This window comes from Pelecanus crispus, chromosome 9 (genome assembly GCF_030463565.1).
Source record: "Pelecanus crispus isolate bPelCri1 chromosome 9, bPelCri1.pri, whole genome shotgun sequence".
NCBI classification, from domain to species: domain Eukaryota; kingdom Metazoa; phylum Chordata; class Aves; order Pelecaniformes; family Pelecanidae; genus Pelecanus; species Pelecanus crispus.
In genome coordinates this window covers 28,302,769-28,327,759 of record NC_134651.1, presented here as the reverse complement: position 1 = coordinate 28,327,759, position 24,991 = coordinate 28,302,769, and the positions used below count along the sequence as shown (strand labels likewise).

The following is a 24,991-nucleotide window of genomic DNA, read 5'->3' as shown; positions in this document are numbered from 1 at the left end:
CACTGCTCAGAGTTGCATTTCCTCACCTGAGTCCTCAGAAATGATTGGTGGACCTTTCAGCAGCCTCATACCAAGCAGTTTTTCTACTATGGTACAGAATTTTTAGAGGTGCTAATCTCTCACAGTTGACACATTAAACAATTTCCAAGGGGCTGTGTCTGTTTAAGCTGGGCCAATCATGGGCATGAATGGTTCTGAGAGGCTACAAAGCATCAAAACTACTCATATACATTACACATGAGAATAAAAAAAAAAAATCCTTAGAGAAGTGCAGAAAAAAATCAGTTATTCCAATAAGAGAGACCCATCAATTTATTAAAAAAAACATGACTCAAGTTCCTTTGCTGGCACAATTTACACAGTTCACAGATCACCCCAGACACTTCAAAAAATGATGACATTCTAGAGAGCAAAAGACTTTGGCTTTAAGTATAATGGGTATTTTCAGGTATATATGTTTTCACACACTGCACTACTGACACAGGTGTTCACATTAACACCAAAATCATCGCCCTACATCTTATTATATTAGAAGGGAAAAGAAGTTGTGTGATGCCTGCAGAAAAAATAATTTGCTATTAAGCAATACCCTTCTAACTAATTAATGCTTCATCTGGTGGCTGAATTGTTCCTAGTATAACAAGCATGAAAACATGTACCTAAGTTTTGATTGTTTTTCTTTTAATTCAGCAGCATACAACCAAAAGCAAAGCAAGATTAGGCTGCAGAAGAAATCCATCTAGCAATATGAAAACTAAATACCAGTTTAAATGACAGTAATAGTTGCAGTTATTTTACCCTGTAAACTTTAGAGAATGCATACTTCAACTCCTAAGGAGTTTCTGAGACAGTCTAGGGAAACCCAAAATTATTATCCATCCTTCGAGTCAGGGAATACAGCATTGTTAAAATACAACGAAGGACAAGTAAACTAAAGCATGCCTTTAACACAAAAACCATGGATAATACTTAAAACCATATGTCTGTATATATTGTTAATCTTCAAAGACCTTCACCCCCAGAAATAGCTGAGGCAGATGCAGAGACACTATCCAGCAAAGATGACTTCTAGCAGGGAGAGGAGACAAACTCAAGGAAGAGAAAGACATTAAGGCTTCTGAAAACACAAGACACCACATTCATCCTGAGCTGCAAACAGTCAGAGGTAGGGAGAATTCCCAAAATACGTTTTTGCCTTCTTATTCTCCTTCTTAACTGCCATTGTCAGAGACAAGATATTGGACTTTTGGTACAATCCAGTTACAGCTGCTCTGATGTTTTTAATCTCAAGTATATATGTAAAATACAATTTGTCCTAAATAAGGTAGATATGGTGATGGTTATACAGTCATTCTAATCAAGAATAACTCTGAGCTTGCTGCCAGACATGAGCTGAATCAGGGGGCTGATCCAGCTGAAAAAATCCAAAGTGTCAGGTTCTAATTAAATCTATTTCTTGGTGTGACTACAAAACACACAAGAAAAGCGTAAAAAACGTCAGCTGTAGGTGTGGGGGAAGGTGGGACCAGTCTGTTCAACAGCAGCCTCAGTTTATGCAAGATTAAAGCAGACACATAACAATTCTTTCTAACCAGAACCACTGGAAGGACTAAGGAACATTGGGATTATCTGTATCGCATAATGATTATGTGATTAAAATAACTGCGAGAAAATTCCAGGGAGTTGAGAGAAGCAAGCAAAGCAAAGCTTAAGCCATGCAGAATGAGTTAGGAACCAGCTGATAAAGCTGTGCAGTCACTGGGGCTTGCTCTACTATCAAATTCCTTCCCTGATAGAAGCCACCCCAAGGAGCAGCCTCGCTCTCTGAGGGGCACCAGATGCCTTCTCCAAGGTCAGTGCCACCTTCCTGCTCCGCGTTCACCAGCCCAGCTCCCTGCTGCAACGGCCAAGGTACCTGTGACAGCAACGATAGGGGAGCAGCTACTGCAGTGAGACCCAAGGGGGAACAACGTTCAAAACTTTGGCTCTACCTCTACAGTTGCTAAGGTTGGCCCTCCCTAACTTCTAATTAACTGAAACTATTACTATTATATTATATTAGTAGATAAAAATGAGGGTTGTAAAAGAAGCTGTTTGCTTAATACAGGAATGGGTGCAATTCCATGGTCTAAGCTATGCAGGGAGGTAGTATACAGACCATAATGGTCTATTTCTGCCCTAAATGCTATGAAAATGCAAAAATTACTGAAATTATATAGGATATGCCATATTAACAAGATGCATAAAGACACATCAGGTCTTTGGAATAACTGACTATCTTGCATTTCTTGTACAGATATCAAATCTCAAAGTGATAGAAAAAGATACTGGAAGTACTAGGAATTTCTATCAGAATCAGATACGCATGTTGATGACTAAACATCATCCAAACCTCATACATTATGATAAAAGGAACTGGCAACCATGCCAGTAAGATGCTAGTGCATAAAGAACAAAAAAAGAGCACTGCTGAAAGCGGTCAGTGTTTCCTCTGCCTCTTTCATACTATTTCCAACAGCTCAAATGTGTAATTACAAGGGGCACATACCCTTTATTTTTGCATGTACCAATTTTTAACCTCAGTCTGCAACACAAGTGGATAAACACTGAAAATCAGTACAATATTGCAAATACTATTGAAAATATTGTTAACGTTTCAGAAATATTTTAAATTAACATTAATGAAAGATTTTTAATCCTTTCAGATAGGCAACTGAAGGGGAAAAAAGGTCTTACGATATTCCTGCTCTCATACACAAACTTTCTATAGCCAGCGTAGTACTGTGAACAAGAGTCACAGCTTGCCAACATGAGCCCAGTAGGTGCAAAGATGACAAAAATCTGAGGAACTGAAACATAGGAAACAAAGAAAACTCCTTCTCATGACAGGGTAAGCAGTGCTACAAGTACAGCTTTACTCAAACAGGGAGGGAACCTTCAAGACTCAAATCCATGCATGCCAAGATGTGCAGACAAGAACAGTGAGGAATCGCATACATTCTTGATTTCTGGAGACACAAAGAAGAACTGGTGGCACAATGAAAAATTCGATTTCAACATACTAGAAAGTTCCCTTTGGATACATATCCTAAAATGCTTGTTTGTATATAATGGAGCCATATTTCCTCTGAACCATGTCTAACTAATACCAAGATTCCTTTCATTAGCTGAGCACAAGCAGAGGGGTCAAATATTTTTTTCAAAATCAGCATCTAATCTGTAGTGAACTGCTAACGTCAATTAAGGTTAACTGGTAACACACATGATATTACAGAGTAACTGAGACATAGATCTGTTCGTGTTTTGGTATTGAACACCTCTTACGACTACTGATGATTCTCTCTGATGTTCTGGGGAGGCACAAATCCCCTTAGCACACAAGAAAGCAGATCACTTCTATGCTTGGTTTGACCAACACAGAAGTACAAACTTCTTAACAGCTAATTGGTCATAATTTACTTATGAGAAATTTTCAGACTGAGGCCTAAACAAAATGTGAGATCACCACACGCTCTTTACTTCACTGCCAGCTTAATGCCAGGGTCAGAGATGAATGCAGAAGTGCCTATGATGATTTAATCTACAAGTCAGCCTCTGTACTGTGGGCCCAGCTGGAGGAGTGGAGATTCACCCATGCCCTTCATTCCCGTCGGTGTAAACTCAGGCAGTTTAGGACTTGAGAAATGGTGATATAGACCGTTCTGCCTAGGTTTAGAGTGGGGAAATATAGTGGATATAGCTGTATCCATAAAAACATTCGGGGGGGGGGGGGGGAAAGAGACAAATGACAAAAAGCAGAAGAGTATCATGTTTGCCTAAGGAAAAAAAAAAAAAACATAGAGCCTAAAAAAGCTCTATGAACAGTCTCTATGGACTAATAAAATGCACCTGCAGAAAACATGAACAGCAGGTCATATCACACTTGACACACAGAGTTGCTGACAGAAAAACTTCTGAAGCAACTAACTGTACAAAAGGTTACAGAGCAAATTAAAAAACAGTGACAACAATCCGATACCAAGTTAACGTGGATATCAAATTGATTTATAGAGTTCAAATGAGACTTAACATCGACACAACTACCACCTCATAATAGAGGCAGAGATTTATATGCAAAGAGCAGCTCTGAAGTTATGTATACTTGAAATGCAAAATATTAACCTAACTGTTTCCCTGGAAGAACCAAAGAGCAATAATCCTGAAGAAGTAAATGAATCCTGCTATGAGAACCAAAATATAGGACAAACTTAAAAGAAGTGAGAACTGAATTCAGCTACAGACTTCCATGAGTTGGCAACACAAAGCCAGAAAAATCTAACAACTAAAATAAATCCTGAGAGCAAACAGCAGGAGCAGATAGATCAGAAATGAAAGCACATGAAGTAAAATTCCCATGTAATCTCAGAATATGTTAATTGAATTTTTCTGTGTTTTTATTGCTGGAAGCAAACTTAAGACTGCTATAGAAAAATTTAAGTTCATATTGCAGGGAAAGAACTAAATATTGAGAAACAATAGGTTCTGACAAATACGGCACTTGTCTGAAAATTGGCAATACTGACAAAATCGCTAAAATTGGCCATAAAAAACCTGTATCAAAACTACAAAAAACCAAAAATTCCAAGCATTCCTAGTTGTTACATCAAAATCCCTACACTATTAAGGAAAAAAAAAAGTATAAAAACACTAATAAGTTTGGTTTATAGAACCTTGGTTTCACATGGGATTATTGTCCAGAAGTGCAAATTAAAGAATATTAAATCACATTTTAATTGCATCCTCTTTCCCACTACAGGGTTTCCTTCTTTCTTTCATTTTGGAATATTTTCACCAATAGTAAAATTTTCAAATGTGCATGAGTGACACATACTCTTGAAATTAGGTTCGGTGCTCCTAAATACAGCTCAGGTCATTTATGGCTGTTTGCATCCCAGGCCTTCAAATAAACTTGACTATTCTTTTACTATTTGCTTATAATTTCTCCACTGCTTAAAATGTGCTGTCTACTTCTTCCTCAAATATATAGGCTGAGCACATTTTAAGCATGTGCGTGCACATATATGTATGCACATGTATATATACACAAATATACAGACACACACCCATATATATATGCATATACAAATACTAAATTTCTCAGAACAATTCCTTTGTATTTGAATTCCAAAGATTTCTTAATACAAACATGCAGACAATTTCTTTTTAGAATTTCACTTGCAGAAGACTTCTGATGGCATCTCTTTTGAAATAGATGAAATGTATCAAAGTCAATTCCACACACACAGAGTCATCAAATATCAAAGCAATCACCCATTCCTTTTCATTTGGCTCCCGCAAATATCAATAACTCTAAAACAAACACACTACATAAAGCATATTGCATGTTCTGTACCACAGTAAAACCAGAAAATAGACTCCAGATGTTTCCTCAAATCCTGCCAAAAACGAAATTTGAAGAAGTGTTGAAAACCAAGCAAAGTTGGAAGCCCTGACTTAAAACATGTAGGAAGAGGCGGCACAAGGAATCTGTAGCTTTGTTAGGAGTAAATTTGTTCTGTCTTCACCTACTAGAAAAGAAGGGTCAATCCTAAATAACTGTAAATACAGCAACTGTGAAGAATACAAACTTCTATTTTCTTGCTGTTTATTACTTCTTTAAAATTACATCTCAGACCTTCCACAGATTTGAGACTGAGAGAAAATTTTCAACAGCTTTTACTCATTTGGGAGACTAGATTCCTTTGGGAGTTAATGAGACTTAGCCTTTAACTACACTAAAAGTAATGTTGAAAATGGGACTTGGCCCCTATTTTTCCTAATTTGTAATTTTCTCATGTTAGTTAGCACCACAAGGTCAAAACAAACTAACTGATACTGCATGAGTCCTGTTTTGTTGAAATGCAAAGTCCAGGAGGTTTGCTTAAACAATCCTTCAGTAGGAATGACTGTTGGCTTTGCACTGCATGGGATGAACAGTGTTTTGGGCCCACTGTTTCTCCTTTGAGTACCAAAAACAATAGCTGAAGCACAGTAGCTTACTAAAAGCGTAAGAGTACTGTCAAAAGCAATCATCTACAGAGGTTCCTGAGGTGGGACTCATCTGGCCCAGTACATCCTGTAAGACCTCTGAAATCGATCAAAACATAAAGGAGTAAGAAACACTTCCAGAGGCGATTCACTACAACTATCAGAGATATTTATTTTACAATGAAAAATTCGCCTTCACGATGTATCCATCTTTGTCCCTCAGACACAGAGGACGTCTAGGCTACTAGTTTATGCTTCATCTGCTGCTCTGGTGGGGACAGCAAGAAGAATGCAAGCTGCAGTGCAAAGGACTCAAAAGTGCTCGTGTCAGCAGGTATTTCTGAAGAAACAGGCAAACAAAAAAGCCTTGGATCCATCACTAATATCATATACTTTTTCCTCATATAAAACTACTGCAGGATATTCTTTAATGGACTGCTTAATACCAACACGTATTTTCAATTTGGAAGTAATGAACAAAATAATGGAGAATTTGAAATACACGACTTTCTGATCTGTCTCTTGTCTTTCAGAAGTATATATGACAGTCCTCAATTCAATCAAAGCACATTCTGTCCCTTATTTTATCATACACAGTCTATTGCACCAATACAGGTGATGAAAAAATACAACTGTTTACAAAAGTGTAGCTTAGAGTGAACTTCTACAGTCAGGATATACTGAATTGTGAAGCAGTAACACAATTAGTTATTTTACCTGCATAGCACTCTTCCCCAGCTTAACCACCTCAAACAAAGTGACAGGGTCCCCTTCTCCATTCTGCTGAGGGTGGCCATTAGCTCTTCCACGACTTGCTCCTCTGGCTCCAGATTCAGAACGACCCTTGTCTGCTGGAGACTTCCGAGGTTTCTTAGTGGCAGACTGGGCAAAGAAAACCAGCAGAATGAAAATTTATTATAGCTATATCTGAAATCACTCAACATATCTTTATAAATTATGCATAAATATCACACACACATTTATACACTCACACATGTATATACACACAAGTATCACAGAGTAAGACAGGCTGGAAGGGATCTCAGGAGGTCTCCAGCCTCACCTCCTGCTCAAAGCAGGGTCAGCTATGAAATTCAACCCGGTTGCTTAGGGCTTTATCCAGACAGGTACATATATTTTTATTTATCAGTAGTTGTTGAGGAGCAATTTAAAACCCACTGTCATGTCAAGGTTAGTGGTGAATTTCCAACGTTTGAGTACCAGTTCACATAATACCCATACTAGTCTTATTCAACACAGATAGTCGACAACATGACTAAAACTAGATAAATGGTGGCAAGTTACAGACAGGACAGCAAAAGTATTTTATGTTGGCATACAAAACAAACTTTTAGAATAACTAATGAACTTTGAACGACAATAAATCTACTTGTCATGTTAACATTCATTTTCTGTTTTTTTTGTTTTTATACAACTTTTATAAGAAACTGTGTACATAAAGAGTCAGTTCAACTCAACTGAAATTAAATCACTGAATTTATACAGCTAGATTCAGTAGATCATCATAATAACCCCTTGCTTCAAAATTTTATGAGGTAAAACATTTTCCCTGTGAATCTAAATTATTTAATATAAATTTTCTCTAGATTCTTCAAGCTTATATCAGGTGGTATAGATCCCACTTGCAAGAAGTCACCTAGTGAACAGTTTGCTCTGAATTTAAGTCACCTCATGAAAAAAAAAAGTTTCTGGGGAAAATAACATAAGATTCCTGCTATGATCTTACTTCCATACTCTATTCTTTCTCCCTACTATGAGGAAGGCAAAAGCAAAAGCTGCTGTTTCCCACAGAACAATAAAGCTATTTTGAGGAATTACATTAAAGAAAACAACATGCAAGCAACTCGAAGATTACATTTAGGACAATATCCTCACTGTACCATTTACTTGAGTATACTGTCAGCCAGTTTCTATTAAAGCTTTTAGCAAAGAACATGAAGTCAACATTTTTGGTTGCATCTTCCAATTGCAGACACATTAAGAATTTTCCTGCAGAAGGAAGGGATCTAATTTCTGGAAGAGAGCTGGTAGATGACAAACCTGCAGTCTAGCTTTCCGCTTACTTTAAAAGGGATCACTGCTGGTGAGGCCAGAGAGCTAAACAAAAGGGCAAGGTAGAGTGCAACTGTCTCTTGCAAATACTCAGTTAAGGACTTGCATACAAATGCAAGTTGGAAAGCTTAAAATAGTGGTACAATCTCTGTGAAAAGTTTTTTGGATAACATCTGCACTTATGATCAAAAGACTATGCATTCTCCCTCAATGAATTTTTAAACATGTCCAAAACTGCCTTTATCAGCAAGAAAGGTATCAATACACGAAATGTTTGAGCTGTACCAAGTTCCAAAGAGACACATGATCACTATTTAATAAAATGGAAAAGAATTAGAAGTAAAAAGTAAATTGACTCTTTTGAGATATATAATCCATGTGCTTATTCAATCTGGGTGACAGTAAGCCATAAGCACTTCAACTAGCTACCAGTACTGCTAAATGAAAGCAGGAATGGAAGTTGACGCCCTCCCCAGAAGCTAATGCAAGCCCCCTCTGAATTACATGTTGAGAAAAACTGACTATAAAGGTAGACATTAAACGCTGCAAGGATGAAGGGAAAGCAAGTAGGAGATGGACATGAAATGCACACATCCAAAGATAGCTTGTTACTGGAAAGCAATGAGAAAAGCCACCTACACCAGCATGAGTACTATGGACTGGCGTGCACACACTCAAAATGAGTAATCACAAGACACAAATGCTCAGTTTAAACTCCACTTTTGTCAGGTATCCTGGGGAAAGGGGCGTGCTTTGACCAAGACTCATAGTTTGAATTAGAAGGGTGAGAACACCGATGGGCACCCAGAAGAGGTACAGAAATAACCGACAGATGTGCTTTTGACAGAATTACTGGACAAAGCCAGATTCTTCAAGTCCAAGTAAATATCTCAATATCCTGGACCTGAATTAACACCAGATATAGTACTGAGTCTATTTGGATAAAGTTTCTCTCTGGTATAGATTTTCTTCTGACAATGAGAACATCTCTCACAGTGGAGAAACGAAGTCTTTCATTTAACAAAAGCCATTCTGCATCCAAGCTGGGGTAGCTAAATCCAGATGCAGGATCTGTATTGAATCCTGTCTCAAGAGACAAAACAAGCAGACAAAGGATCCTCCACTGAGAAACTGAAGAAAATCCAAAACTAGAACTTTCCGAGTTAGGCAGGGATTAACATCTTCAGGTGGACAGGCACTAGAGGAAGGATGCCCACCAAACTTCCACTCCAGAGCACTTCCACTCAGTAGGTGTCTGACAGGAAGCCCAAGCTCAATCCCACTCCAGAGTGCAAATATGAAACCAAGTCATATATAGGTCCTCCAGCCTCCAGAAACTGCCCGGTACTAATTATAAAGTTTTGCAAGCACAAGGCACAGAAGTGAGGAACTAGCATTATCTTGTTCATTAAGATGCCATATTACAATACTGTTGTCAGACATTACTTGCACGTAGTGTGTCTGAATTTACAGCAAGAAACTTTGCAGGCCATCTTGATAGATCTGAGCTTCATACAGGTTCCTACCTCTGAGTACAAAGTTGAATAGGTAACCCTATTTCAAGAGGAAAATTTTCATCAAAAGGAAAATTTTTCACAATGAGAACAGTCAGCCATTGGAATAATCTCCCCAGGGAAGTGGTGGATTCCCCAACATTGGACACTTTTAAGACTCAGCTGGACAGGGTGCTGGGCCATCTTGTCTAGACCCTGCTTTTGCCAAGAAAGGTTGGATCAGATGATCCTTGAGGTCCCTTCCAACGATGATTCTATCCCAGGGTGGAGATGTCCAACACCACTGAAGCAAGTGAAGGAAAAGCATGGATTGGTACATCTATAGAAATGCAAAGAGGACTCCTTCGTGATACAGAACATCTGTGGAATATCTGCAGAGGCACGGTGCTCTTGGAAGTGGAGTTGCAAAGCCAAGTTACAAATCTAAAAATTACGTCTGGCATTGAGGATGCCAAACAGAGGTATCCCTGCATCCCAGAAGAGAGATACCTGCATGCACAGAAAAGGGTGGTCCTTCAGCTCAACACAAAAACCCCATCCTCTAATGCAATGAAGAGCTTCCACACAGAAACAGCCCTGCCCAAGGATGAGTATGGCTCCAGTAAACCTGTCAGACTATCACTGGCAGGTGTAAAATGTGATGTTTCGTAAGATCAGAGTGAATTTTTAGCAAGTTTACTCTTGTGAGGATCCACCAAATAGTCATCAAGATACAGGAAAAACAGAATATCTGCTTCCTAACAGGAACAACAATTGTGGTTATTGCTTGCCCCTTTACACCCTTTCAGCCAGAAATTTCCTGCCTCTACCTAAAGCCCCCTTAAACTGACAATCATGCATGGGGCTTTTTTCTTTCCCCCCTTTTTACATGTCAGTCTGTCAGAATCCTGAGGTAGGTAAGAACTGATTGTTTTCCAGACTCAAAACTGACTTTTCTCCTGTTTGTAAGAGGGATCTCTGAAAAGTCATGGAAAAGGCAAGCTGGTTAGCAATATTGTATCTAAATGTATTCATAAATCCGTGTAACAATTTCCATAATCCAGGCATCTGCTGCAATGGCAAAGCCAGCACTGAGGTTAATTAAGACTACCAGAGGGAGGGATAAAGAAGCATGACAGGGTAAGAAAGCTTGAGGCTTTTTAATCACACACCAAGAAAGGTGCTGCTTGGAGCTGTGAGCCTGTAGCATTCAAATCTGTGCTTTCACTCTTGAGACCCAGGACAGACTGGTGGTGGTGTCAAAATGGACTGAGATGCCAAATGAAAACAGAAGTTGCTAATGATTTTTCAGATCTGTGCAATGGATTCAACTGACAACAACTAAAGCTGAGAATTTATACGCACCAGCATTAGGAAATTCAAAAGCTCCACAATGTGCCACAGAAGAAACTATAAAATGACCATACTGTTGACCATATAGCTTACCTGTTGCTTTATAGCTTAAGCTAACGCAAACAGGAAACAAAATACTTACTCTAACTCTAATTAAACTAAAATTACGACAATTCAGAATTTGGTAATAAATTAGCTAGATAATACTTTTCCTTTCATATCTTTGAAATTATTGTGAAGAAAAAAAAGTGACCCACATTTGCAAAATCAAGTCATACAGTGAAAGTCAGTTCACACACTACCAAAAAAAAAAAGTGAAAGTGGCTTGACATTTTCCATTAACATTCCCCAAGTTGATCTGATGCACTTCATGAAGAAAAAGACACTAAAAGCGTTATGGGTCAGTAACACCACCTAACCTACTGCCTTAAATGATGGCCTCTATGTGCATTCATACTTTAAGTTAACTTAAAGCAATACCCCATTTCACAAGATAGCTGGAAGAAGCTTTTTAACCTTCCACTTGAGTAAGACTGAAGAACTTGCCTCTCAAAGGCATCATCATCTTGAGAGGCCTCTGCATTATAACCTCGTGTTAAGTGGAAGAGTGGTAATGTCTGAGCTCTTTCTGAATGAATCCTGATTAAAAAAAATGAAGGCTACCATACACTTCGTAACATCATCGTGGTTATCTAGGGAGAAGTTCTTGGATTGAAATAGTCAGTCCTTTGGACTTTTTTCATCATAGAAACAAACAAGGTTCTCCCTGTGAAAAGCCTCATCCTGCAAATAAAGGCAGATGCAGGCCCCCTAACATCCAGTGTGTACAGAGCTGCTTCAGCTATAGCACATGCAGTTTGGAACAAAAACAAACACAGAGGCAGTGTTGGGGGGTGGGGGGTGTTGCTTTTTTTCATCCTTATTTTAAAACCCAGCGAGAGTTCTAAAAGTGATCTTAAAGAATCAAAAGAGTCTGCTATAAATGCTTGAATCACTTCTTCTAGCCGAGGCAACTGCTGCCAAAAAAAAGACTATTTCCACAGAAAAATGAAGAATAGATTAGATTGCCAAAAATACAAGGACCATCCCACCAAAAGCTTAAAAGGAAAACTTCTAATGTCATTAGGATTTTTCCACCAGGAAGCTACAAGTGGCAGGACAGAGAAGTCTTCACATACTGGCTGTATCTGCACTGCATTTCCACAGAACTGCAGAAAGCCTTACTCACTTCAGTTTTAAGGGACAGACCTAACATATCAGGCAAGCAAGCTGAAACAGGACACTGATGCAAGTCACACCAAACCACGAAGCTCGACTACTATGAAAAGAAATTCTTCCAAGAAGATTCCTTCCTACTATTAATCATGACATGTATGATTTGGAACTAGAAGGAAAACTCAATCCCCTACAGTATCTAACATTCATCCTATGCAAGGCTAAGAGTCTGCTGCAAAGTTAAAATTTCACATATGAATGCAAAGATAAGGTATTGTGGTCTGCCTCCTCCATACCAAACCATACAAAAGGGCCTGAAAGCAAAACTGTACAGTCTGCACTGGGGACAAAAGGATCAGAAGTGCCTTGTTCCATCTTGCTTTAATAGAAGAATCTGAGGAGCTGGAGAAAGGCATGCTGTGGCCCTGAGTATGGGATGAGAGACACCCCAGCAGAGATCTCAGAATTGCCACCTCTGGAACAGAAAGACTGACGTTTCTTCTTCTCCTCCGAGCCAGAGGCTAATCTGTCTACTCCTACTTCAAAACTGAAATACGGCCAGAGATCTCTCTCACTCCCTCAACCTCTAACAGCTGAGGTTTAAGCCAAGCTATTCTGAGCTCCTGCGAAGGTAAGGCCAGGTAGGTTAAAATAAAGCATGCCAACAACATTGAACAGAGAGCATTGATCCAAGAGAGGAGACAAAAAAGGATAGATAAATAACCGATCTGAGCCCGAGCTCACTAATGTGAAAGCTGCATTACATCATAAGCCCTGGGGTTTTCAAATCCCCTACCTAGAACAGGAGAGTGCATCCATACCCATGTATTTCAATAATGCAGCAGATAGAAGAGGCATTTTTGGCCAATGTTACTCAGCAACTTCAACCAGAGGACTGTTACAGGTCACTCCTTAAATGCACCCCACACAAGTCACTAAATAGATATCCAGATGGTATACTCACATACAGTATCGCATAAACACATGTGCCAAAATATCCCACTGACTGGACAGATTCACCTCTTGGCCAGTCATTCCACAGGCATCTGGTCTACAAGACTCAGTGTTTAGAAGCAGACATGGGGGAGGCGAGCCCCAGCCATTGTCAATGCGAGAACAGAACATGGTGCAACCCCTGCTAAATTCACAGCAAGGGTTGGTAAATTCAGGACAACCAGGTTAGATCCTGAGAGTTATTCTGAAGGACCAAAGCACATAATCTCTTTGCAAATTGACTGTCTAGGCTACTCAGTCAAGTACTCATTAGAATAGTCTCTTATAGAAGTGGAGGGGCAACCTGGAAAGCAGCATTTTCAGGAAGGAAAGGTTCCCCAAAACATTAAGATTCTCTATGAACTGAAGAGGTATTTGCTACAAATGGCAAATTATCAAAGGACCATCTCCTTACAAAAGTCTCAAATCTGCAAAGAGTATGTCTGTCTTTGGAAAAAAAGTCTGGAAAATCCTCTAGTAGTAGTCATCTGTCTTTCTGATAAAAGGTCAAGTCCATCCTATAACACTACAGCAGAAACCTATTTAAAATAAATACATACATATATTTGATGGAGTACATTGGGTGCAGCTCTGTAATAGAACCACGCAGCTAGACAAAACAACACAGAAGAGTAAACTCTCTTTCCAAAAGAGGTCAATGTTTATGGTAGATGTGTCGCTGTAGCTGTGATGGCCTAAGGACATAAGCAAATCAGCATTTGCAGGAAGAGATCAAATCTTATTAGACCACAATATTTTAGTTAGGGAAAAAACCCCACAAAACCAGAAGAGCCTTTGGGCAGAAAAGCCCTTCTTTAGGTCTATAACAGAAATGAAAAACATCAAAGCTAAGTATCAGTTGAGAAAAACAGCTCTGAATTTAACTAAATATTTTGTTCTGTTTCACATCTGAGAGTAAATGTAGGTGGTACCTGTGGAGGAAATAAAAATCACATTAGCAGATGGAAGAGTAGGGGGGGAACGTCAGAGCTGCACCTCCTGTAAGAAACAGGTAATTCACCTGAGGAAAGTGGATGGGTTAGCAACATGGATAGGTGAGCAATGTGGAGGAGGAGGGGAAGTGAAATAATACGTTTGCAAAGTCAATACCTCAGTTACTAAGTCCATGAGTTTTAATATCAAATAATATTATAAATTAATTGCCTAGATTAGACTTTCCAAGGTGTTTGCATTTCTCCTCAAGGATATTAGACATTAAGTGGCTTTTCCCTTTTTGGTCATTTTTTTTTTTAGAAGAACCTTATTTATTCCTTTCTGTTGCTGCAGTATCAATTATGAAGGCAGGATTTGATTGTGTATCCAAACACATACATTTTGTCAAGTCACCCAAAAAACTAGCAAAATGATTGAATTTGCAGATGACGGGAGAGCAAGAGATGCTATTTATCTTTCACCTTAGCAAGGTTTTCAACAGTGTCCCACAATATTCTTGTATCCAAATTGGGAAGTTGTGATCTTGAGTAGACAACTAGATGGGTGGACAAGCAGTTGAACTGTTGGGCTCAGAGCATAGTGGTTAATGGATCATCCTCTACCTGGAGGCTGGCAATGAGGGAGTACAACAGAAGTCTAACTGGAACATGTCCAGTTTCGCACCTTTATCAGATAGCCGGACGGGGTGAGAGAGTGTGCTCCTGTCAAGTATGCAGATGACACCAAATTGGCAGGGAGGCCGCTTAATGACATCAAGGGCAAGACTGGTATTGATAGTCTGGAGGTCAGGGCTAACAGTACACTCAAAATTCAACATGGACAATGCAAAGACCTGCCCCTGGCGGAGGAATAAATCCCTGCACCAACACAGGCTTGAGACCAGCTAGTCAGGGAACAGCTCTGTGGAAAAGGACCTTGGGGTCTTGGAAGACAGCAAACTGGACATGAGACAGTGCCTGAGCAAAGGTCATCAGAACCCTGGGCTGTACAAACAGGAATATAGCAGTACACCAAGGAAAGTGATTATACCCTTTTACTCTGTGCTTCTTAGCCCATATCTGGAATACCGTGTCCAGTTTTGGCCCTCTCAATGCAAGAAAGGTATTAAAAAACTAGCACAAGTTCAGCAAAGGGCTACCAACATGGTCAGGGGCCAGGAACACTCCCCTGTGAGGCTTTTTGCAATGGCATATAGTGAGAGGACAACTGACAGTAGTCATGAACTGAAGAAAGAGAGGTTCTGACGGCCTACAAGGTAGAAATTTTTCACGAAATAAAAATCAAAAAGGTTGCTGAGAGAGGCTATGCAGTCTCCAGCCTTGGTGGTTTTCAAGTCCAGACTGGAAAAGCCCCAAGCAATGTGGTCTGATCCCAAAGCTGACCCTGCTCTGAGCAGGAGGTTGCAATGAGACATCCTGAGGTCCCTCCCAGCCTGATTCCATGACTGGCCATCAGTGTTTCTCTTCTCTGAATCTCTTCCAGTCCTAATATACCCTTTTCTTGAGATTTTGGGGTGGAGGTCAAGACAGGAAGAGAAACTAGAGTTGTGCAAAGTACTCCAAATTTTGGCAAACTACAGTTTTATAAAGGACACAGTATTTGTTTTATTCTCTATTTTCTTCCTCAAAGTTTTAAGACAGTATTTGGTTTTTTTGACACCTACTGAGCATTAAGATGATGCTTTCATGGAATCACCTCTGATAACCCTAAGGTCTTGCTCCTTAGCAGCAATGGTCAGCTCACAGCCCGTCATTTTATGTTTAAAGCAATGGCCACTTCTTCTGTATGTTCATCACCTTACAATCATGTACACTTAATGAGCGTGGAGTTGTTCTAAGCATAATGAGCAATTGCTCCTGTAGAAACTTGATAGCAGGACCAGTAGAGTGCTTCAGTGAATATTCCCACAGGAGCTACTAATAAGCTCAGAGGGATGAGAAACACCTTTTGTAACATCCACGTCTCCTTTCCAGCGAATGTGTGGTAGGTACAAAATACCACTAGTGTTGCTTTAACTTAAATTCCTACACTCTGACAACCTTCTGCGTTAGCAATCAGGTTTGCACCATCCTCTGGGTTTTTTTATTAGATCTGCAAAAACTCGCAGATTTACTAATGAGATATTCTTGAGATAATTTCTGATTCTGCCCCTTGCCTACAAGCTATATAAACAGATGACCTGTTCTCTTTATATGCTTCTTTAAAGACTCCTGTAAAGAAGCTCCATGTTTGTGAGCAAATCTGTCCATCGCATGAATAATGTATGCCATCAGAGGAAAAACTGTGCAAAAGCTTTCAAAAAGGAAGACAATGTGCCCAGAAAAGCCCAGGATTTAAAATGTTGGCTCCCAAAGCAGGTCCAGAAACTGTGATACAAGTCGAAAACCAATACTAAGGAGGAGTTTGCTCCAGCTTGGCCAGCATGCTTGAGAGGAACATATGGTTCTGTCCATTCTTACAACCTCACTAGCACATTGCTTAAGGAGTTAGACTCAGGATAGAAAGTCTTAGGGTTAAAAAATAGTCTCAATTTACTAGTGCTATGTATATAGCATACTGGGGGTGTACTCATAGACAAACACTAAAAGGAGAATCAAAACCGTTAATAACAAACACACAGAAGTTCCCACCGAAAATCTTATTCCACAGTGTGTACTGTAAGTGATATAATCAAGAGAACTAGATCTGATGACCTCGAAGAACTAAAATGAAGTACATGACACACAGAACTTTTTGTGTATTTTCCAATAAATAGGCTATTTTATAAAATAAATGAAAATAAAAGAGAGAGCCTCCTTAAATACTATGAGTAATAGAGAACTGTTTCTGTATGTTCCCATTCATGGGCCAGCAATGGACAAAGACGACTGAAGAACAGAAATCTTATACAGAAGATAGCAATATCATCTGCTGCACTATGCTAGAGAATAGGTTGAAGCTCCCCATCTATACATAGGACACAGTGTATGTCAATTACATGAATTTTTAAGATGTGTTAATAGATCTTCCAAGGCATTTAGTTAATACTATGCTGCAACTATTCCATTTGCATTAAGAGATTACGAGCTACTAAAAGGATGGCTGAAATGTCATTTGTCACTTAAAATCCATTACAACTTTCAAAACAGAAAGTGGTCGTGCTTACTGAGATTATTCTCATGTCTGGAAGAATGTTGTAATATGACAATAACAACAACATTGTAATGTTCATGTAAGTAGCTAGCAAAAGAAAAAGTAATAGCTATTATGAGCTCATTTTTACGTCCCTTTTTAAACACTCTAAACATTGTTTGTATATCAATCTGATAAATATTTCATACTACAAGTCTTCATCAAGTTTGACGGAGGGGTCATTAAAAGCCTATTTATGTGACCACAAGATGATTAGATGAAAAACAGTTTGCAGTCAATTTTAAATAGATGCATAACAAAACAAAACTAAATTACACATACTGGAGGCCTGCCAGGACGGCCCCTTTTTCTTTTTCCTTTGACTTCTGCTTCTTCAAGCTCACTGCCAGCATCTGAATGTGCAGTAGTTTCATTTGTAGAATCCCTAGGGGGGGAAAAACACTAGATAAATTAAAATGATTTGAAATCAACAAGTAATCTATTACTGACTGATTAAATATTTAGTCCTAAGACAGGCAAAAAAAAAAAAAAAGTCAGCATTAAAAGGCTTGCCACATTTACTCTGCAAACTAAGGAACTAAGCATTGTTAGCCCTGGCAAAAAGCCTTACCTTTTTATGGGCTGGAATGTCATTTTATAGACTGGAAGTTAATTTAAATTAACAGCTTCTTTTGAAACCACGTTACACTTCAAAAACTGGCTATATTAAACAGCACATTCTCAACATACCCATCCCACAATGTATTCACTAGTATCAACGTTCTTTTACTCTTAGTAACTACTTCTGAGCTGCTTTCAAGGCCATGAGAAAGTAAACTGGAGTCCAATCCAGCTATCACATCATTAGAACAGTTACACAAGTTCCCACTCGGGTTACATCGTGGTTTTAGTCACACTGGAAGACAATGGTATTGTGCAGCTGTTAATAAAGAGAGGATTAACACTGACCTTGAGGCACGAACCAGAAAACTCACTTTGACCTAAAGACATTTATGATTCTGGCAGTTAGAAAAATGTTTTCACTTGTACAATGAAAAAAACCTTGACACTGCTCAACAACTACTAGCAGAGAAGCCCACAGTATCATTTTTCAATCATTCCTGGTTTAGACTTAAGACCATACTAAGTAGGGAAAAAAAACCCCATTACCCCAATTTCCAACACACCCCCACCCCGCCCCCCACCCCCAGCCAGGTGTACAGGTACTTCTCTGCTTTCAAAACAGACCTGTCTGCTTGAAGAAACTCAGCTTGTAATTGATCTTCTGAGGCATTAGATTTTGCCCAGGAAGAGCCCACAAGAAAAAACATACCTGTTACTGATGTGCTTTATTTTTATTTGCAAGACCACCAGTGCATGAAATCTCTGTAAATGAAAGAGTAACTGTAATAATGTCCTAGATTTCTCAAAGATGGGCCAAGCCTAGCTCTAATCAGAGATTTCTTTAAATCCAATATAATTTCCTTGCAGTGAAAGGAGTCACATTTCTGTAAAACTTGTGTAAGGTGAAGGTGAAAATCAGACCTATTCCATTATTTTATACAGCCTCAAACATAAAAGGCGGCATTAGTGACCTGGTTTACAGACACTGAGAAGCTTCAGCAAGCCAACATCTACATAGATCTTCTACATTGTCTGGGTTTTTTTTTTTTATTATTTTGTTTTATAAATCAGGAATACTTCACAAATTTGCTGTATCACTAAAAGCTATTTAGTAACGTAGAAAGATACAAACATCATTGTATCAGAATCAAGAATGTTCTGATACTTCTCTTTACTGAAATTACTATAATATTCTGGGGCTGCTCTAACCCAAATAATTCTGCAGAACTATGATGATTTTCTAATATTAAGACATTATTTTCCAACCTTTTCCAATCTGCAAGCACAAAAACACCAAGGGGTCCACAGAATCCTTTACAAAAGCTAGAATGCAGAACATATATGAGTCTCCTTTTCTGAAGGTAACTTCAATGGATTATCTCTAAATACTCTACACACCCCAGAAAACCAGACACCCTAGATTAAAAAACAGTATTTGAGTACATTTGACTTCCCAAATTATATGCTTGTAAAACAGTATCTCTACAAAATACTGAAAATGCAGCTTTGTTGTGATAAAATTAAAGAGAAGTAGCTTTTCTGCTTCATAAAATAAAAAATTTGAAAAGCTCAATATCAAGCTATGAATTAAAAAAAAAAAACAACCCACCTGTAAAAAGCCTAAAACCAAATAAAAGAAACCCCACACATAGTTCAAAATTATTTGGTAAAATAGGGCCACACTGGTGAAAAGCAATGAAGTGAATACAGCTGAAAACAATGTCTATGTGGTTGGATGTATCCAGCCTTTACTCAAAGACCAGCCACCACACTGCAACTCAATTTGACAAAAATGAGTATTGCCTCACAATGACAAGATTTTTTTTTTTAAAATAACTTTTGAATACAGAAGGAACCTCATAAAAATATCTGCTGCTTTCTATTGCTGTAGAGAAATTAAAGCCATTCTCTCTTGCCCTCTGTAGAAAAAATAAGCTTCTCTCTGGTTTACACAGGTCCTTACTGGAAAAATTTTAGGCATGGTGTGGTCTAAGCAATACCCCCACTACTCCTGGGGAAACGCTGTAGCTTTGCTAGCTTACAAAACCACACCTCTAATATCATCGGGATAAAGAGTTTTCTCTGTTAAAACCAGATCCAGCAGTGCTCCTAAGCAAATGGCTCAAACAATTCCGTTGAAACACTGGAGCTATATAAATAAACTAAACTGTACTAGTATTTTGCATGCATCTAGTCCACAGAGAACTTGACTTTGCTACAGCCTCTCTCTGGGTCTAAGCAAAACCTACTGAGATTTTTGTGTATTTAGTTCTGGAAATTTCAATCACTTCGGAACACTGCATATAGAACAAACATTTTAATTATTAACTACCGTCTCTTCTTTGTCTTAAACAGACTTATCTTAAACCTGATAACCATGCTGCTTTAACATTTTTCTGGTAAAACTTCTCTGGTTTGCTGGAAGCCGTTTAGGAAAGGATCAGCAAATCAGTACTAAGGGTGAGATTCATCTGCTCTAAATTTTAGACATATACAATGCTGAAAACAGAAAACCTTACGGTGCAACACACCTCACGCTAAGGTCAGTGTCAAAAATTGGTCAGACAGTTTATGTTTTAAAAATTTTCTTTTCTTTCCATTGCTGGTAAGGTGATCTAGACAAGCAGCTCAAATATAAATGTTCAAAACTGAACAAGATGAATCTCACCCTAACAATATGTAAGGCAGAGAGGAGATTTCTTCTGGCAAAGAATATAAGTATGTAAGGAATAAGGGGAAAATACCAGAAAGTAAGTTCCTTTCAATACTCACATTATTTGGAGTGTGGAGACAGGATCAAGGACAACCTACAGTCATTGGCTGATCTAACATTAAAATAAACATCTTTTCAAGCAGCAGGAATTCTATCTGACTCATGCAACTCCTGCACAAAAAAGCCCTTCCACTGCACCCATTAGTCCCTTCAGTTTGGGAGGTAGTGCTCCTTGCTTCTGTCAAGGCCTTAGAGTTGCTCTGGGTACACATACATGCCCCTTTTCTTATTTCTGAACTCAGAGGAGGAATAAAGCACCTCTCAACTGCCTGCAGTTCTGTCAGGTTTTTAACACTCATTGAGAAGAGCATCTGGACAGCATCCATCTCCCTCATTCCCTACACATCTTGCAGAACTGCTAGGAAGTAATTTATCTGATGGCAGTCAACAACATCTTAATAGACCAGAATTATCCTATCCCTATTTTATGTGTGTGTGACTAGTCACCTGAGGGGTAAACTTAGGCTTAGTCACAATTTATCTTTCCTGAAGCTGTTGGGAGGGAAAATAATCTGAGGAGACCGGCCTCATCTAAGAAGAGGAGAGGTGGCAGTGCCTCAGGCTAAACCTTTCCTCCCTAAGACAACTTTGACATGAGAGAGACATAAGAGAATTTGGCAGAGTGTGGGACACCTACAAGATTGGGGAGGGCAGAGTAAAGCAGACAAGCGATATCCCCTTTTAGGGGCTCGAACTTACTCTGCTTTTCTTTCTGGTTTCTGTGGTGGCTAAAGCATCCTAGAAAACTGGCAGTAACTCCAGGATCCCTCATAAAAACTCTGGATATTATTCCAAAGTTATAATAACTAGCCATTGAAACTAACCATATGGTAATGAAGAATTAACAGATTACTGGGCTAGCCCTTTACCATGTCACACTTCTGAAGAACATATTTCCATAAATTTCACATCTCTGCAAAATAAATCAAAACAAATTTACCTTCCTTCTACTATCACATAAAGCCGCTATAGAGCTTATGCTACCCTCCCCCTTAAAAACACACCACACCAAAAACCTATGTTCATGTATCATTTTTTGTAAACAACACCGCTTCTATAAGCTTTTATTGGTGTTGCTGAGGTGGCTCAAGGTTCTGCCAGAGATAAATTCAGTAATTGCTACCACCAGACTCAGCCTTGTGAAAAAAAAGCATTCATGAAGAAAAATGGCTAAATGCACAGACTCATGAATCATGGATGAATCAGCTCTCATGGTTGATCTTCAAAATCGAAGAGGAACATGCCTCACAGCAAATATGAGTCATCCCATTGAGAGAAGACTCATAGTAGTCAGTCACCCAGGTCAAATACACCAGAGGTTTTTTTTCCCCTACATCTGAAACACCAATAAGTGAAATCCTGTATTCACTGCATTCTGAAGCCACTTTCATGATTCCAGAAAGATTAAAGATTTCTCCTTTCATGTTCCCCCCAACAGAGAAGAATTTGGGAGGGAATATTTGATATGGTCCTAAGCAAAGTATATTAATATATCAAATTGACTTTAGGACCCCTTGTTTAAAGGGGGTAGCCGAAAAGATTAGAAAACGTTACAAAAAAGTAGAAATAAGGCATAGGAGTAGTAGATTTTAATAATCCTTCAAAGCTGTTTATTTAAGAGCTACAAAGAAAACCTTGACTTTTCTCTGTGTGGAACCAAATTGTAGCTTCCGAAAACTACATGTGTGAAGCTAATACCCCTAAACCAAAGATTGCTTCAGGTTTTCTCACCCTTAGCCAGACTCCTTGCTGATGAAAGTCTAGTTGGGGACCTACTGAATTAGCGGTTATCACTTTCTTTTCCACACTAGACTTAACATTCTGAGCCTTCAGGAGAGTCTCAAAACCTTTATATGCAAATCATGCTGATTCTTTTGTAAAAAGAAAGATCTCATCTTGTTTACGAGCAACCAAAACCATATATATTACTGATGATGACATCTCACCAACACTTTGCATAGTGGCATTAAATGATTTCCAGATCTACCAGAAAAAACAACATCCACGTTTCCTTTCATTTTTTAATGTTGCGTAATACTGGTGGCTCACAATTGTCTTCTGATTAAAGAATATGCCAACATCTTTAATCTTCCTCAGGTTTTTCAGCTGGTATGCAGAGTTACCAACTCTATTAATATGCACTTTTTAACCTTAAACTCTATGATATTTCATTAACTTAAGGCCATTTAGCTTCTTCAACTGGGAACTGGAATATCCCTTTCCTACCGTTGCCGTGACAGAATCTCCCAGCTTTTTGTCCTTGGTACGTTTCACAAGCACACTCTCAATTCTTGAATGTGGCACATCCAGGAAAATATGAACCAAGAAAAAGTTTTTCCACAACTACCCTCAAAGCTAACCAGAAGCTCCCCAGGGTTGATGCTCCCCTCTCAGTGCTACCCATCAGGGTCATCCCCATCTTTAGCCATGTGCTGACCCACAGCAGAAATTAACTTTTTTTGAAAGAGGTTTTAAAAATATAAGAAAAAATTGCAAGGCAGAGCATGTTGTTATTCAGGTCAGACCAATACATTTAAAATTGTCCAAGCATTCAATTTCTTAAATAAAGGCACTTGAAATCTTAGTTTTGGAAGACCACTCAACCTTGATAAACTGAGGCTCTTTTACAACCTGCGATAATTCCTATTTTCATATGTTCATTCCCAACAAAAAACTTAACATTAGGTAATTACCGAATGTATCTGTTCTACATGGCAAGGTGGTGGCAGCGGGGCAACTGCAGGGTGGGCTCTGTGAGGAGAGGCCAGGGCTGCCCCATGCCGGACACAGACAGTTCTGGCTGGTTCCAATAGCCCCAGGGCAGGGCACAGCTGGGCCAGGCAGAGCAGCTGGTGGTGCCCCTGTGAGAGCCACTGAAGAAAGGGCCAAATGCCGTGAAAGGCGAGGGACCTGCCCTGCAAGCAGCAAGAGGAGGGAGAAGGTTCTGACAGTGTCCCAGCACAGACTCCCCCACGGCCCCTGGGGAGCCCACACTGGAGCAGGTATCCACAGAGGACCCCACACTGTGGGTGTGAGTAGAGGAGTCGGGAATGAAGGGGTGAAGTTGAACCAGGGAAAAGGGCAGGGGGGAGAGGGAACACGTTTTAGTTTTTGTCTTTGCTTCTCACCATCAGCCAAATCTTATTCAAGTGGCAATAAATTAATTTTCCCCAAGTCGAGTCTGGTTTGCCCCTAAGGGTAACTGGTAAGTGATTTCCCTGTCTTTATCATGCCCCACGAGCTTTTTCATCTTATTTTCTCCCCCTGTCCTGTTGAGGACAGGAGTGAGAGAACAGCTGGGTGGGTGCCTGGCAGCCAGCCAAGGTCAACCCAACACATCAAATAAAGCTCCACTTTGTTCCTGTTTCTAAAATTCCTTTCTTAATTCTACTTGATTTACTCTCTAGCTCTTCTCATAGAGTTCCACTCTATTCTTCCCAATAGTTCACTTTATCCAGGTACAGTGATGTTCCCATTTGTACAAGCCACTCATATTTCCCTATGAGATCAAAATATGCTAATGCCACTTGCTCTCTTCCAATTGCAGAGGCCAAAGGCTTTTTGCACAATACAGCTTGTTGTAAGAAAGAGTACACAACTGGAATACACAAATATGATCAATTATGACTAAAACCCATTCACATTTCTGAAATCTCACAACACTCAGAAGCATAAAAGTAGAAAAGATCTTGTTTTGCTTTTCACTGCAAAGTTAAAGCTCCATACATATAAAGAAATATCTTTTAGATTTAAGTGTCTCATTTTTTACACAGTTTTTCAGCACAGGACACAGGAGGCCTGGAACAGTCACACTAATCTGCACTTCTCAAGCTTGTGCTTTATCCTCACAAACACCTCTGTTTACTTCTACCTTTTTAACACTGAAGATTTCAAATATATAGAGAAACATATACTCACTGTAGTACTGGCAAATCTGAAGTAATCATTTTTGCAGCACTCTTGAAAGTAAGAGCTACATAGAACTTCTTCTCAAAGTTATTATAAAACAACTACTTGGAAACCTCTTTCATGAAAAGAATGTCAAAGTCCAGTCTGCAAAAAAGAGAAAAAAAATTGTTAGTTGTGATTCCAAAATAGTCATATATTGAATAAAAAACCCACTGTGAACAAAAATGGTCAATTTTGAAGTTTCATCACTATTAAACCACATGAAACTTAGAATAGATGTCCCCAGGACAACTTAATCACATTCTTGCATTCAGTTTTTACAATTCTGTTTAGGCAACTTTTTTTTTTTTTTAAATTACACAAACTATTTCACATTACCTCCCATATTTGTTTACAGTAAATCTAATGTAAAAACACAAGCAGAACTATCTGAGAAAATTTAAATTAAAAAGATAAATATATAAGC

At 39.0% G+C, this 24,991-nt stretch overlaps 1 protein-coding gene across 2 annotated transcripts in view; it reads right to left on the bottom strand.

Moving 5' to 3' along the window:
• Nucleotides 1-24,583, bottom strand: part of STAG1 (STAG1 cohesin complex component) — a 159,845-nt gene extending 135,262 nt beyond the window's left edge. For both annotated transcript variants that reach the window (XM_075717154.1, XM_075717155.1), the window contains exons 1-3: nucleotides 24,535-24,583; nucleotides 17,562-17,664; nucleotides 6,745-6,909 (exon numbers count right to left, since the gene is read on the bottom strand). In XM_075717154.1, coding sequence (XP_075573269.1) covers nucleotides 6,745-6,909; nucleotides 17,562-17,664; nucleotides 24,535-24,563 — 297 coding nt within the window. In that variant the 5' untranslated portion in view covers nucleotides 24,564-24,583. The remainder of the gene's footprint in view (nucleotides 1-6,744; nucleotides 6,910-17,561; nucleotides 17,665-24,534) is intronic.
• Between the last annotated feature and the right edge of the window lie 408 nt (nucleotides 24,584-24,991).